This window comes from Stomoxys calcitrans, chromosome 3 (assembly GCF_963082655.1).
Source record: "Stomoxys calcitrans chromosome 3, idStoCalc2.1, whole genome shotgun sequence".
Taxonomy (NCBI): Eukaryota; Metazoa; Arthropoda; class Insecta; order Diptera; family Muscidae; genus Stomoxys; species Stomoxys calcitrans.
In genome coordinates this window covers 26708066-26725264 of record NC_081554.1, presented here as the reverse complement: position 1 = coordinate 26725264, position 17199 = coordinate 26708066, and the positions used below count along the sequence as shown (strand labels likewise).

Genomic DNA, 17199 nt, shown 5'->3' with positions numbered 1-17199 from the left:
TGAATAAAAAAAGCATAATATTTTCACATGCTCTACATATTTTGAAAATAAAATGACAAATATCAGCACACAAAAGCATTAAAATAGCAACATTTCAACACGACTTCATTCACTTATCTACTGTTGTGGTTTTTGGCATAGTAAGGCAGGAAGGGGAGAGCCTCTTGTTAGAAGCAGGCATGATAACAACTGGATGTCAGGTTTTGGGTCTACTCTATGCCAGCATGTTTATTTTCTAGAGAGTCTTAGAATTTTGAAAACATTCTTCCTACATACAAATTGATATTTGAGTTTTTTTTTTGTATTTCCAAACTAAACAACGACTATAAAATCATACAAATTTTGGCAAAATTATTAACCAGTTCCAAATGTTTTTTATTTAAAAATATGAAATAATTCTTCGAAATGATAACACTCATGGAAAGAGATAATAAATGTTCTACATGAAAAGATTATTTCTGTACATAAACACTCGGAAGGTCATTCACAAAAAAATATATATAAAATTGGAGTTATGACATTCTTTAAGAAAATTTAGTCAATAAAATGAACAAGTACAAGCGTGCCCAAAAAGTAATTGCGGATTTTTCATATAGTCGGCGTTGACAAATTTTTTCACAGCTTGTGACTCTGTAATTGCATTCTTTCTTCTGTCGGTTATCAGCTGTGACTTTTAGCTTGCTTTAGAAAAAAAGTATAAAAAAAGTATATTTGATTAAAGTTCATTCTAAGTTTTAATAAAAATGCATTTACTTTCTTTTAAAAAATCCGCAATTACTTTTTGTGCAACCCAATTAGTTCGGCCGGGCCGAATCTTATATGCTCTCCACCATGGATCGCATCTATCGAGTTCTTTGCGCAGTATCTCTTTTTAGGCAAACAAAGAATAATGAATATGGGCGGAGGAGGAGGTGGAGCTTTATCAAGTTATAGTCCAATTCGGGGCTCAAGAAGCAAAATCGGGAGATCGGTTTATATGGGAGCTGTGTCAAGCTATAGATCGATTCATACCATATTGCACACGTATGTTGAAGGCCATGGGAGAAGCCGTTGTACAAAATCTTTACCAAATCGGATAGGAATTGCGCCTTCTAAAACCTCAAGAAGTCAAGACCCAAGATCGGTTTATATAGCAGCTATATCAGGTTATGGACCGATTTGAACCATACTTCGCACAGTTGTTGGAAGTGATATCAAAGCACTATGTGCAAAATATCAGTCATATTGGATGAGAATTGCGCCCTCTAGAGGCTCAAAGTCAAGACCCAAGATCGGTTTATATGGCAGCTATATCAGGTTATGGACCGATTTGGCCCATTTACAATCCCAACCGACCTACACTAAAAAAAAGTATTTGTGCTAAATTTCAAGCGGCTAGCTTTACTACTTCGAAAGTTAGCGTGCTTTCGACAGACAGACGGACGGACATGGCTACATCGATTTAAAATGACATGACGATGAAGAATATATTGGGTTGTCCAAAAAGTAATTGCGGATTTTTCATATAGTCGGCGTTGACAAATTTTTTCACAGCTTGTGACTCTGTAATTGTATTCTTTCTTCTGCCAGTTATCAGCTGTTACTTTTAGCTTGCTTTAGCAAAAAAGTGTAAAAAAAGTTTGATTAAAGTTCATTCTAAGTTTTATTAAAAATGCATTTACTTTCTTTTAAAAAATCCGCAATTACTTTTTGGGCAACCCAATATATACTTTATGAGGTCTCAGACGAATATTACGAGTAGTTACAAACAGAATGACGAAATTAGTATACCCCCATCCTATGGTGGAGGGTATAAAAATAGTAAACAGCCTGTCACTTCAAGCACTAAAATCTACGAAAATTATAGTTGGGGGTATACTAATTTCGTCATTCTGCTTGTTATGAAATATTCGTCCTAGACCCCATAAAGTGTATATATTCTTGATCGTCGTGACATTTTATGTCGATCTAGCCATGTCCGCCGTCTGTCCGTTCGTCTGTCTGTCGAAAGCACGCTAACTTTTGAAGGATTAAAGCTAGCCGCTTCTTATTAGCGTAGGTCGGTTGGGATTGTAAAAATATCGGTCCATGTTTTAAATTAGCTGACATATAAACCGATCTTGGGTCTTGACTTCTTGCGCAATTCTTATCCGATCGGAATGAAATTTTGCACGACGTGTTTTGTTACGATATCCAACAACTGTGCCAAGTATGGTTATAACTGTGCCATATAAACCGATCTTGGGTCTTGACTTCTTGAGCCTCTAGAGTGCGCAATTCTTATCCGATTGGAATGAAATTTTGCACAAAGTATTTTCTTATGGTAATCAACAAATGTGGCAAGTATGGTTAAAATCGGTCCATAACCTGATATAGCTGCCATATACACCGATCTGGGGACTTGACTTCTTGAGCTTCTAGAGGGCGCAATTCCTATCCGATTTGAATGAAATTTTCCATGACGTTTTTTATTATAAATTTCAACAACTGTGCCAAATAAGGTTCTGATCGGTTCATAACCTGATATAGCGGTCATATAAACCGATCTGGGATCTTGACTTCTGGAGCCCCCTAGAGGTCGAAATTATCCGATTTGCCTGAAATTTTGTACGACGGATCCTCTCATGATCTCATCAACATACATGTTTATTATGGTCTGAATCTGTCTTTAGCCTGATACAGCTCCCATGTAAATCAATCTCTCTATTTTACTTCTTGAGGCCCAAAGTGCGCAATTCCTATTGGCCCAAAGGGCGCGAATTGGCTGACATTTTACACAGGTCTCCAACATATAATTTAATTGTGGTCCGAACCGGCCTTTATCTTGATATCGCTTTAATACCAGAGCAAATCTTTTTTTATCCTTTTTTTGCCTAAGAAGAGATGCCGGGAAAAGAACTCGACAAATGCGATCCATGGTGGAGGGTATATAAGATTCGGCCCGGCCGAACTTAGCACGCTGTTACTTGACATTTCAATACCTCGTGTGACGACAAATGAACTACTATGTCAAAGGGATTTGACAATGAGTACAAAAGTTATGAGAATGGAGCAAACTTTTCTTCTAAAAGCAAATACCAAAGGTATTCCTTAAAATTCTAGCGCCAAAAATAAAAAGTTTAACGGCCATGTTCCCACTCACTTAATGAAACCTTAAAAAAGGTTCATTTAACAGTTCTATAAAGGAAATCTGTAAAACCTCTTTCAAATCTACCGGTATGCATCATTATCTATGCCTGTCTCAATCAAACCCCACAGATAGGCCAACGAAAAGAAATCCTTTCATGGACATCTCATGCTACGGCTTATTTAATTCTACCATGGATTATTTCAAACATAGCCATTTAAACTTAGAGAAATGACGGCTTAAGAAATCAATTGTGCTAAAGAAACTCAATTTTCAATTTCACCATAATTGCTGTTGCTAAGTTCAACTTGAAGAAGCTGTACCAAAAAATCCAACATTCATCATTTAAAAAAAAAAGACTGTCCAACTTCTTCCACTATTGCGAACTTTGAAATTTTTTTAAAAACTGTACATAACCATTTAAGTGCTGCTGAAAGTGTATGAAGAACAAAAAAATGAAGCAAAGAAAAGATTCCAATCTAAAGGGATGATCGACATTATTGTGATGTGATTGCAAATACAAGCTTCGTTGGGCACTCAAAAGCACAAAACGATATGAGAACGAGTTGAAGGAGGAGGAGACTAAGGAAAGAAACTCAACAAGGGCTAACAAGATCATAAACGATTATTGTTGCTATGTCACCACTTTGCGAATACTTTACTCTATTATTCTTTCCATTTTTTTGTGCATATTTGCCTTAAGTGGTTTGATGAACAAACACTCGTAGGTGCATCTAAGCGTAAAGGGGATAGGTGTTAAGATGATTTAGGAAATCAAAATAAATAAATAACTAAGAAATAAATACGGCTTTTGAGGGCCCAAGACCTTAAATCGGGAGATCGGTCTATAGGAGAGCTATGCTTAGATACAGACCGATCTAAACCATATTCGGCACAGATAGCTGGGATCTTAACACAATTCGTTGTGCCAAATTTCACCAAATCGGATGATAAATGTGGCTTTTATAGGCCTAAGACCCTAAATCGGGAGATCGGTACAAATTTAGACCTAGTAGGTTCTTAGGATACTATTGGAGGAAAATGGGTTTAAAGAGGACATTCATACCCACAATAGTACTTGGAACCCAAACCATTAAATCATTTAAGGTTCTAAACGTATCTATTTTGGCTCGTACATTTTGCATATTTTTTACATATATCAGATTTGACGTCAAAATTCGTTATCTTACACCAAATAATGGCTAAATAAAAATTTTTGTTAAGTTGGGCCTATAAACAAAAAGTGCTTATATATCCGCTGTCTACTGACCACCCAACGAGAGACAAGACAAAAAGAGGCTTTTTATGAAAGGCAAGGAGGTTTCCAGTCGAGGTCGTACTAGAGCTGGCAAAATATCGATGGCACTATCGATAGAGGCCACCGTAGCGCAGAGGTTAGAATGTGCGCATATGACGCTGAACGCCTGGGTTCGAATCCTGGCGAGACCATCAGAAAACATTTTCAGCGGTGGCTTTCCCCTCCTAATGCTGGCAACATTTGTGAGGTAATATGCCATGTAAAACTTCTCTCCGAAGAGGTGTCGCACTGCGGCACGCCGTTCGGACTCGGCTATAAAAGGGAGGCCCCTTATCGTTGAGCTTAAACTTGAATCGGACTGCACTCATTGATAGGTGAGAAGTTTGCCCCTGTTCCTTAGTGGAATGTTCATGGGCAAAATTTGCAAAAAAAATTTGCAATTACTATCGATATTTTATTTTAGGTCTAAATATCGATTGATATTTTTCCGATTGATAATATCGGCAAAGTTCAATTTTTTGCAAAAATAAGCGATTTGTCACTGAATAAGTCCTATAAGATAAAATTTTGTACAATGATTACTTTCATGACTTCCAACTGACTTGGTTTTGTTCGGTCTGTATATTGATATTGCTACTACCTAAATCGGACTCCTGACTTTTATACCCTCCAGCATAGGATGGGGGTATACTAATTTCGTCATTCTGTTTGTAACACCTTGAAATATGCCTTTAAGATACCATAAAGTATATACATTCTTGATCGTCATGAAATTTTAAGTCGATCTAGCTATGTCCGTCCGTCTGTCTGTCGAAAGCACGCTAACTTTCGAAGGAGTAAAGCTAGGCGCTTGAAATTTTGCACAAAAATTTTTTATTAGTCTAGGTCGGTTGCGATAGTAAATGGGCCAAATCGTTCCATGTTTTGATATCGCGGCCATATACGCCGATATTGGGTCTTGAGTTCTTGAGCTGCTAGAGGGCGCAGTTCTTATCCGATTTGGCTAAAATTTTGCGTGATGTGTTTTAGTTTCACTTGCAAAAACTGCGCTAAATATGGTTGAAACCGATCCATGTTTTGATATAACTGCCATATAAACCGATCTTGGGTCTTGACTTCTTGAGCTGCTAGAGGGCGCAGTTCTTATCCGATTTGGCTAAAATTTTGCGTGATGTGTTTTAGTTTCACTTGCAAAAACTGCGCTAAATATGGTTGAAACCGATCCATGTTTTGATATAACTGCCATATAAACCGATCTTGGGTCTTGACTTCTTGAGCTGCTAGAGGGCGCAATTCTCATCTGATTTGGCTGAAATTTTGCACGTGGTGTTTTTTTTTTGAATGACTTCCAATAACTGTACTAAGTATGTCCCAAATCGGTATATAAACTGATACAGCTGCCATATAAACCAATCTTCCGATTTTTGGTTCTTGAGCCCCTATAAGGCGCAATTCTTATCAGAATTGAATGAAATATTACACAATGACTTCTACAATTTCATTTATGGTCGGAATCGGACTATAAATTGATATAGCTCCAATGGCATAAAAAATCTTATTCATTATTCTTTGTTTGCCTAAAAAGAGATACCGCGCAAAGAACTCGATAAATGCGATCCATGGGTATATAAGATTTGGCCCGGGCGAACTTAGCACGCTCTTACTTTTTACTTCTCTTTTTCGTTTGAAATATATAGGTGATGGGAAATGGACGATAGTATCTCCTCCTGATGGAATATCGATGGTGAAGCTCAAGCATATAGGTAAGATAGGAATAAAATACCCGAAGGATATCCTTGAATCTCCTAACACTAACTCCACCTTTATAATATTGGAAATATGGAAAATGAGGTCAGCTGGACCCTATTCTTAATCCAGATAAATATGCTGAACTGGGGAAGTCATATATGCATTTCTCTCTTCTATGGCTAGAGTAACAACAAATCATCAACACGAATCCAGTACAATGCACAGCACTTACCGCACTCGGCACGGGATAGCTGTGAGCACCACACAGGCCGGAACATTGAGGTCCGATTTGTGAAGTTTTCATTGCTTTCACGAGAAGCTTAGCTGCAAGCTACCGGGAGCGTCCACAGGTTGCGGATAGTGGCATGCTCCATACGGAGTAGCTGCAACGGACAATCAGCGTTATCAAGCGGAGAGTCTCAGTGAGAAGTGGGGCGGTTCCGGCTCTTGCGCAAATACTGAGTGCCTATGTTGTTCAATAGGACAAGGCGAGTTAATGGCGCCTTTAAATTACCAATCGAAAGCGTTCCCGTGGTGGACCGGAAGGAGTTTGCTCACCTACAGGAGCTTAACGAGGATCGCCACCTCCACATGAAAATGTGGCTACAACAACAACAATAGCATTTACCGCACATACCTGTGAAAAAACCTGCACTCGCGGGCCATGGACCTATCAAACACATTTGAAATGGTTGATCACACCGTGCTCTTCTTAGAAACGCAAAGCCGAAGCCAAGTAAACTAAAACCGGGTGTGTCCCGGTTGGTGTTTTTTTTTTCAACCCCGTTTAACTTCTACCTCATCATGCTTCCTCTACTCTCTACAACCGTGGCGATAATACAATATGATACGCGGACTCATGTTATATCTTAGCAAGAGACAATAAAATCGATAGAAAAATGATTCTCGCCCTAAAGGGCAAACATATTTAGAAATAAAGAAATATTTACCTCCGAAACCTGTCGGAATTTTCCAGCAGTCATAACCCAAAAATTTCACCCACAAAATCATCAGCGATACTGTTTATTCACCACCTGCGCCAGTGAGGGTAATGAAGTTTTCGAGGTCATGGCCGATAGGCAAAGAACTCCGAGAGTGAAATACCCAATGATTCTGGAGTAACCCTCGACCATCTATTCTCGATATCTGCTCACGCTAGGCAAGTAACAAGGTCCAAAATAATTTGGCCGACAGCAAATGGGGCATGAATATTCATCGATAAGGCAAGAAACAAGAACAAGGTCCTTAAATCTTTGGCTACCAGCAATTGGGGAATGAACAAAGAAAACCTTCTTTACAAATATTGGCCTACCGGAATTAAGCAGCCTTAGTGTGGACCGCAGGAGTAAGCAAAATGCAGTGGAAAAGTAAGGACTTAAAGGCCTTGCTGGGCAGCCCACAAAAGTAGATTAAGATTCGTATCTTCTGCTTAACTGTCATTGGAGAAACCACCCGAACTTGTAACTCATGAGAACGAAACCCTTCCAAGGCAGGGGTTCGCCGATCCTGTCACAACCACCTTATACGGAGTAAACCAACAGGATATCTATCGAGATTCTGTAATCAATACTAGGAGTCTTTAACACTAAGAGGATATTATCTAACAGGACACTGTAATCAATACGACTATCATATCGACCGAATATATAGTACTTCCTGGACGCATGGTGGACCAATTGAGGTCCGCATGGTGTAATAGCCAATACTCATATTATTCGAGGTTAGGTAATACTATCTCTGATATCTGCACAGCATGCTGCAGTCTACTACTCCAAATGAATCGGCTGCAGCTGGGTCGGTATAACATCAGAATAAATCAATCTGCATACTTATAGCGAACGTTGCTTAAACCAAAACACCATGTCCCACAAGCTTACTGCGCCAACCGTCAATTTATTGTGCATCCCGAGAGTGACAGAGTAAGGAGGATAGCCATTCGCCGTATTCGTGGTCTCCGAGCCTATAGACAGCCATTACAATTTTGCGTGGACGAAGTTACCAATCTCATCCGTGGCGCCAAATCATCCAAGACGATGGACCCCGACGGAATCTCTACATTGATGTTGAAGAATCTGGATTTACCTGGAGTTGAGTACCTTACTACTATCCTCAACCTGTTTTTGAGAACTCTTATAGTTCCCGATTTCTGAAAAATGGACAGAGTGATCCCGCTACTGAAGCCTGAAAGGGCCCGAGTTTGAGGAGTCGTACAGACCGATCTCCCTTCTCTCACCAGTAGCAAAGACGCTTGAGGCATTATTCCTCCCGAGCCTCGTAGGAGAATTTCCATTTGCCGAGCATCAACATGGACTTCGAAGACCACATAGCACAACAACTGCTTTGCATGCCATCACCGCACACATTTGCCGTGGCTTCAATCGGCACAGGCAATGTGGTAGGACGGTCCTCGGTCCCCTTAACTGCCCGGCCAGACCCGCTCGACTCAGACCCAGATCCCTGTGGACGCACCCCATCTTAGTCGCAGAGTTCCTGGGTCTTGACACTCAACAGAACCAAGCAGACGAAAGATAGAACACAATAAACTGCTACAACAACAGCAACGGTCCTCGTGGCACTGGACCTATCGAAGGCATTCGACACGGTAAGTCATGCCAAACTATTTAGGGACATCGCCAACATGCCCCTCCAGCCAGACCTGAAACGCTAGGTCTGAAATTTAGGAATAAGAATATGAAGCACCGTAAAGTGAAGCAGGGAGTTCCCCAAGGTGGGATGATATCTACGGCACTGTTTAATCTTTACCTATCCTCCATTCCTATCCTCCAAATCGTTGTGGACGCAACCCATCTTAGTCGCAGAGTTCCTGGGTCTTAACATTCAACAGAATCAAGCAGACGAAAGATAGAACACAACAAACTGCTACAACAACAACAATCTTACTGCCTAAAGGGCAGTAACCATCACTTGGAAATATGTGGATGTAAAAACAATTTGAATTTTTTAACATATAGAGGAACATTTGCGGGAATCGTTTTCTTCCAACGGCTTATGTCTGTCGCTGCTGTGGTATTACAATGGATTTGTGTGATGTTCTGTAATGATTTCCAACACCTGTGCCAAGAATGGTCGTAATTCGTTCCATTTTTTTAAACTTTTGTGCCCTCAATTCCTAACACATTAATACACGTGGTCTCTATTTTGTTAGATTTTTGAGGCAGTTGATCTTGAAAATTTCGAAAAAAAGTTACGTTAACAGACAGAAAGACGGACTTGCTTAGGTTGTTGTTTTTGTAGCAGTGTGTTGTAAACTGAGGCGGCAGCCCTTGCTGATGAAGGACTTCATCGGATCAAACCGGTACATACAACTCGCTGCCATGACTAGGTCGACTCAGAAATTGATTTCAAGCCCCATCCACTTTTCGGCGGGTGTATGTAACCCACTTCGGGGTCTTACACACAAATTAGCGGGTTTATCCTTCTGGGTCTAGCAAACTAAAGTTTTTGATAAAAATCCAATAGCAAATATTTTGAAATTCAGCCGTTATTTTCAGCTACCACAGTCTTCCCAAAACACATAATTTCTGTAGCCTCCACATAAATTTCGCATAACCACAAGAACAAAGGAACAATGGCTATGCAAGGGGACGCCAATGTTTTAAATGAGCAAATGAGGTAGACTGCTTGGCTGTCTGGTTGCTTAAAACCAGACACCTTATGGTATGCCCTGCAATGCTGAATGTATGGATACACATTACTGCAGCAGAAGTATGCAGTATGCGCTTGTCTGGCATAATACCTCTACTATCGCCATTTTGCCAATAATAATTGTAATAACAAACCATAATTTAATACAAAAAAATAATAAAAAAAAACTGCCCATAGACTTACTTGATTTTGTACATTTATCAGCAATTGGCCACAGCAAGTTTTCAGCAACAAATTTATAAGCAGGAATAAAGTAATGTTAACAGACGCCAGACTGCCACCACCGACACCAACACCGGTATGATGATGGCGACCACTTTTGCTAACTACTTTGTTGCCGGCACATGCTGCAGACTTTGGGAGGAACAACAAAGAAAAATGACGCCAAAGAGAGTGATTCTCGTTTGCATTGGTGGTATGGGTGGTAGTTGGTGGGTGACAATGAGCAGCAGCAGCAGCAGTGTGGCCCCGCCAACAATCGTAGCATTTTGAGCTTATTGTATTATTGGAGGAATGCTGGTTAAGTTGATGCTCCACCAATAGTGGTGCTATCTTTTTTGTTCTGGCTGTAATATTTGTCGCATTTTGCATACTGGCTGCGACGACATGGTCGTCATGTGAGCACTTGCATTTCATTAAAGGCATTTTATCATTTCTGATGAGTATGGAGATATACTACCATACGTTGTAGCTAAGCAATGGCTTTGGTTTAACAACTTTTTCTTATAAAGCCTTAGAAAATGTTTAAATAAAGTCACTCTGTTTTCTTTTTAGTCGCTTTCGTACACAATCACTGCACATTAGAAACAATCTCGGCCACTGTTCGCCTTGAATTCCAAATTCCAATTGGAGGAAGGCAAATTTTTCACACACACACACACACAAAACGCATGAAAAGAGAAAGAACCAAAAAAAAAGACACCAACAAAACTACTCTCTACGCTTAACGGGAGCACTGAACACTAATAAGATTTAAACAAGTTGTGTGTGATTTCTTTTAAAATCGTTAAAGGCAATGATTTTTTTCTTTCATATTAATTAAAGCAAACACCACAACTACTTATATGATGACAATGAAACGTTTTTGCTTGGTTTTTGTTGTTCTCATTTTCAATGTTTTCTTTCGTCTACTGTCGCATCGTTGTGAATTACGTTTGTGTTATTTATTGTGTATAAGCGCCGCCGTCGCCTTGTGCCGCCCGACGTATTACCGCGCCGTGTTGTGTCGCCCGACTATACGATTTTTTGGATTTCTCAAAATTTATTTTACAAAATCGCATATTTAGCGCAAGCGCATGCATACACCACAGAGCCGAGACAGCTGAATTTGAAGGCGACACATCAGAGCCCCAACACTGGCACAAATTTTTAATGTAATCTGCTGATTTTTGTCAGGAGGGGGGGGGGGGTGTTTAAAATTAAACTCCCAAACAAATACATGGTTTAATAATCAAAGTTTGTCCCCCACGAACAGCTGATATTAGCCTACAAAATTAGAGACTAAACCCAATCAAAGAGTCAGTTCCAAGTTGTTTAATACATGTACATTTCACATGGGACTTTGATGCCGCTGGCCTCTAAAGCTAACGGTCAACGGTTCATTTGTTTCCGCCTAAATTTACTTAAGCTTTTGATACAAGATCAGACATGTTATATCAGCTGTCACTTTCTGTATTCATAAAGGCCTGGTTATGCTCTCGTAAATGTAATTGCCTCTTTACATACAACTTTCAGAATTGCTATTTTAGAAATTACATATGACATGTCTGATCTTCTAATGGCAGCTTAAATAAGGTTGCGGAAGGTAATCAACCGATATACATTTTTTTTAATTATTGATAGTACTTGCCGTTGAGAATGTCAACATGCTCAACTCTTTTTTTACATCTAATCCTTTTTTCCATTTTCTTCTATTTGTGACATATTTAATGGTCACATTTTTAAACCCCGTTTACGCCGCGCTTTAAATCCGGATTTAATGGCTCGATCATCCATTTTTCCTTTATAAAGAATGCTGACGAGAACCTTAAACCAGGATTGAATGAGCAGTGTAAACGGGGTTTCATATCCTCAATCAAGATACAGGTAGTGGCAGTTGCCCAACATCAAAATATCTGCCAAAACCTGTGATAAAGCAATTCTGATTTTGTGTATGTTATACACACACACACACAACCAACTATAATACAAACACACAACCAAAACTCGTTGACAGATAGTGCACTTTGCGAGAAAAAATTGTACTCAGCTGTTTACGGTAGTCTACCTTGCAGTTATATCATGTCCTCAATATTCATGGGTCGTTTCCACTCTTCGTATTTGTTAAGTAGCGTAACCTTCTATTATTCAGCCATGTGTAAAAATATCTGTTAATTCACTATCCGAAATTTTTTTATACTATGTTCAGACCAAAGCTGTTTTCAGCTGTGTCTTTTTCTACATACACTCGTTTTGCTTATGTCGTTTTGAAAAACATCTCAACCGTTCACACTAGTTGAGATGTTTTGGAATTTTTTCACAATCCAACATAAATGTTATAATGTGTTATTGTTAAGTTTTATTTTTTCTTGCTTTATGTGTAAAATTTTGTTTATTTTATAATATTTTTTTTTTGGAAAATTCGATTTTTATTTTTTTGACATTATTCAGGGCTGTTTCTATTTAGCACAATTAAGGCATTTATTTGGGCTCACATGCTTTGAATGACTCGTTTTTGTGGCAAACGAGTCGTTTTGCCCCTATAAATTGTAAAGGAAAAAGGAGTCGCCTTGAGCGCATTTGTCAATGGCAAATTTGAATGACGGGGAATGCGGCACCCGCAGTTACACACTAGTTGTTGTATGTATGTGAAGGTAGCGATGCCCCTAAAATGACCGTTCGCTGCGGGAACGGGGCCATTGGCCATTGTTTATATAAAGACGCCAAAAACTCGTCTTAAGTAGGAGCCGGTGCAATCCTGCTTCTCACTGAGACAGTTTACTCCGTAACTGCAATTGCAGCCACTCTCAACTGAGCTTCCCATGATAACAGTGAAGACCACACAAATCGGAGCTCCACAATAGTTGTCACAGTTGCAATGTGCTGCTTAAAGATCGCACACGGAATTGAGGTAGGGAACTGACTTTCTCAGTGTACGATCATTGACTGTAGGTGCGGGACTGCCTAGATAGAGCTTTACGACTTATATACATATGTATACCGCCGGTTAGCTGTTGTGACCCAGGTAAGGACCAGAAGGGGCTTGACTTTGGCAGAGCGGATTGATAGATCCACGTTTTGGATGGTGAATGAGTAGACCCCCCATAAATATAGGTGAATACAACAGCCAGCCACATATTTCAATCGCATCAACTGGTCTAGCAAATAATTGATCCTGGCAAGCCGTCTAGTCATAGGCATCAGACAACATACCCAAAATTCTCACCATTGACCGATCATCTGCATATATAATCTGTGAACGCCAATCAGAAGAGAGAGGATTGGGACATTGTTAACCCAGCATCCGTTTGCTTTAACAGCTGAATAACTCAAATGAGGCCCAAATTTCCGGTACAGGCAGTGGTACACCCGGACGAGCGTTTGGATTTGCAACTGACCCTTGAATCAGGGAACAATCTAGGAATCCATAGTAAGAGTCATTATGTAAGAGCACTGTAACCGATATTTGTAAGCTGTGGTCTACTGTTGGGACCACAGTACTGTCAAACATAGGTATAAGAGATGGCGGAGGTTATTGTGGTAGCAGTGTCTTGTGTTCTATCTTTCTTCTGCTTGATACTGTATTGTTGAATATCCAGATCCAGGAACTCTGCGACTAAGATAGGGTGCGTTTAGGGGGATCTGGGTCTGAGCCGAGGGGGTCTGGTTGGACAGTTAAACAGGTGACTTGTGTCGTGTGGTCCCTGGTCACAATCAATCCTGCATGTCGGCATCAATCCTTGCTCTTTAGGATTTGAGCCGGCTCCAGAACTACTCTGGTATGCCACATTGACCCGGTAGCTATTCACTGTATCTGTTACCGTGTCTGAATGAATGTTGTCTAGACCCGCTTGATCTAGAGGTTCTCCCTTGTAGCCCTGAAACTCACGCTCTAGATCATGTAAATCTTCCTTAAAGCTTCTGGGAGGCGGACACCTATCCACAGGGTAATGATTTGGATGGTATCTGCGATAACCGCCCAGAAGATATTGCTTAGACAGCATGTAGATATGTCCTTGCATGGGTCTACCGATTGAGGTGGTCCGCGTGGGAACTGAGGGTCAGAAAGCGTTGGACTCTTCATTTCTCACGTGGACCACTTACATGCTATATATGCAGTACCTACCGGGCTGTTAGCGCAGAGACTATTCTAACTACCATCTTGTGGACAGGCATCCATGACTTAGAGCAAGAGGTTCAGCGCTAAAGAAATGAACTCTAGATCAAGCGATTCTAGATAATAATCAGGTGCATACTATACCATAGCTCCTAAAGAAGTTAACCTTCCTCGACAAACAATAATCCTTTTGCGTTCCGGCAGATTCAACCGCTTCAATTCCTATTAGGCTTGGATTGATGCCAAAGTGTTGAATAAGTCTTGCGCTGGAAATCAAGGGTCGCACGACACCCAAATCCCTACGGCTATTTTTGAATGTCAATGCCCCGTAATGGCGGGAATAGGCAAAGGATTGTGGTTTTTTGCCTAGATTTGGATTTGGACACTCAGTCCTATTCTTATTCTGAACTACTGAATTGACTTAAACTATCCCTGAGGAGGGTGTATTCTTATCAGCCAAGCACTTATACACTAATTGATTTTTTTCTCTATATACAAAAACACAAGTCTATAACTCTACAACTGAATACTCAACGTTATCAAGCAGACGAAAGATAGAACACAACAAACTCCTACAACAACAACTCTATAACCTATTCTACAATACCCATCCTATCAAGCCTATATAGCCTATAATAACCATTTCTTTTTTTTTTTTGTAATCAAATAAGAATAGTTCATAATTTAGATTTTAGTGAGAGTTAAGTTTTATTTTTGTACTTAGGCATATTGTTACATATGCAATGCGAATTTTTGGCCAAATAGGCTTAGTGTTGCAAAGATGCGAATAAATAAATAAATAAATAAAATAAATAAAAATGTATGCAAGTTTTGTGATCAACTTGGCGTTTGTTAAAGTTTTCCCATGTAATGCAGGTTTCAATTGACCTTTTTATGTAGGTGAAGCGTCCCCTGAACAAACGCTTAGGTACACTTTGAAACTCGCTGGCAGGTTTGTAACAATCAAGTGTGATTTTCTTCAATTCATTCAAAATGTTGTCTAAATGTTACCCAACCTTACTGTTATTAAAAGCAATTGGTGTTGTTTTTTTTTTTTTCAATTACGATTTTTAATAGAAAACATTAACAGATGCAGAAAGCACGTATTATTGCATACGCCAACTCGGTTGTCCTAGCATACAATACTTAGCAAGAAATTAAACAACATAACACATTAATTGTTGAACCCGTGTTCACTTCTTTTCTCTAGTATCAGCAGCAGTCGCATTCGTGGAATAGCCAATTTTCGAAGACACCGCCATACCGCTCTGTTCCACAATAGAGGGTGATCTCTTCTCGACAATTTCCTCATTTTGATCGGGCATTACTCTGTCCACAATGTGTTTATAGATGAGACCATTATCTCCCAAATGCAATATAGAAAAGCCATCGTACCAAGCTTCCTGGCTGGCAAATACACCCTTAAGGTCCCATAGTTTATATTTCCAGAAGTTTAACATTACTTTGAGGGCCGATATACCACGCACACGCCATCTAATTTTAATCGTAAAGTCTTCGGGGTGTTTTGTAATCTTTAGGACTTCTAATTTGACATAGGCATATTTCAAATGACCCACTGTACGCAAAAGGGCAATGGTCTTAACGTAATGGTACAGGCCAATCGTATGCTTGCCCGTGATATTGTTTTGAAATTCCAAATTTGGATCGTATATGGAGTAATCCAAGGGCTGAATAAATAGCTTTGGTAACGTCTCTCTTAAAACAGCATAGGCATGTTCCAGATCAGCAGAAGTGGGAGGCCTGCTTTGCTGTACACGGCCTTGTCCACCCTGGCTATAGGAACGACTTATTGCTATTATTGGAGGTCTGGGTATGGATCCATTGTTTCTTAGTTTTGTTATTTTGCTCTGCACTGTTGGTCTAGAACCGGCACCGCCATCACCAGGACCGTTTGCAGCCGTACTTTGTCGTATTGCATGGAACGATGAGAAATTCTTTGTACATTGTGATTTTTCAAGGCGACAGCATAAACCATTTATCCTGGCAGGGAATTGCCGCAACGCCACCGTTGTCGAAATCATAAAGCTTAAATTTCTTTCGATTTTAATTCAAGACTACGAAAAATGTGAAGTGATATAATTATAATATGTGTGTGAATAAACGACAGCGATGTGAGAATGTCCGTCCGTTTAAGCAGCACGGAACCATTCAAGAACAGCTGATTCGAATACCGAAAACTTATTGCAAAAAGATTATATGATTGTACGATAAATTTTTCGTACAGCGATTAATTTGTTATGGGTTCTTTATACTTACAGATAACATTGTAATTGTAATTGATACATATATAAAAATTACATATTCGGTGCCAAGGCGGATTTATAAAGGTGGTCTCAGGCGAACAGCTGTTAACAGCCGGCCAGGTTTGACGGTATTAAGAGGTCAGGATTTTGTTTGCATTCTCTTTGTTGTCATCTTCTTTCTCGCATATTCTCTGCTCATGTACGCACACGTATACACACACGCACACAAATTTATTTGCGTGTGTGTTGGCAAAACGTCACGTCGATCAGCTTGATGGCAAGATGGCGGATTGCTCCATATGATTTATGGTTGTTGTACAAATGGGACCACCTTTAATTGTTTCGCCATGCTTTCTTCTACTGAATCCTGATCTGGTGCGAAATTGGGCGCATTATTACCAAGCCCATGGGATTAAGATTTTATTAGCATACATCTATCTTGTGTATATACACACAAACGTGAAAAAGTGCGAGTGTGTTTGCAATCTCTGTCCAAATCCTGGCGAGAAAATCCAAAAAATGTGCAGCGTTGTTTATCACCTTATAATCCCGACGACATTTGTAAGACATTACTTTACTTTAATTGACCATTACAGAAAACTTATTCCTCCAGCCGCACGTAAAAAAAATGTCCAATCGCGTCGATCTTCTGCGCTCCTTCTCCAATTTCTGACACACAATTTCAAGATGTCGCTCGGCACGGGATAGCTGTGAGCACCACACAGGCTGGAACATTGAGGTCCGATCTGCGTGGTGTTCATTGTTGTCGCGAGAAGCTTAGATACGAGTTACCGGGCGCGTCCACAGGTTGCGGATTGTGGAATGCTCTATACGGAGTAGC

General features: G+C 39.9%; 2 protein-coding genes across 2 annotated transcripts in view; both read right to left on the bottom strand.

Moving 5' to 3' along the window:
* Window positions 1-11066, bottom strand: part of LOC106091431 (out at first protein) — a 73264-nt gene extending 62198 nt beyond the window's left edge. The window contains exon 1 of the mRNA XM_013257952.2: window positions 9963-11066. Coding sequence (XP_013113406.2) covers window positions 9963-10424 — 462 coding nt within the window. The 5' untranslated portion in view covers window positions 10425-11066. The remainder of the gene's footprint in view (window positions 1-9962) is intronic.
* Window positions 11067-15142: 4076 nt separating this feature from the next.
* Window positions 15143-16247, bottom strand: LOC106091435 (uncharacterized protein C6orf136). Its single transcript, XM_013257956.2, has one exon. It carries the CDS (start codon window positions 16134-16136, stop codon window positions 15288-15290), a length of 849 nt encoding a protein of 282 aa, XP_013113410.2. The 5' UTR covers window positions 16137-16247; the 3' UTR covers window positions 15143-15287.
* Window positions 16248-17199: the final 952 nt, after the last annotated feature.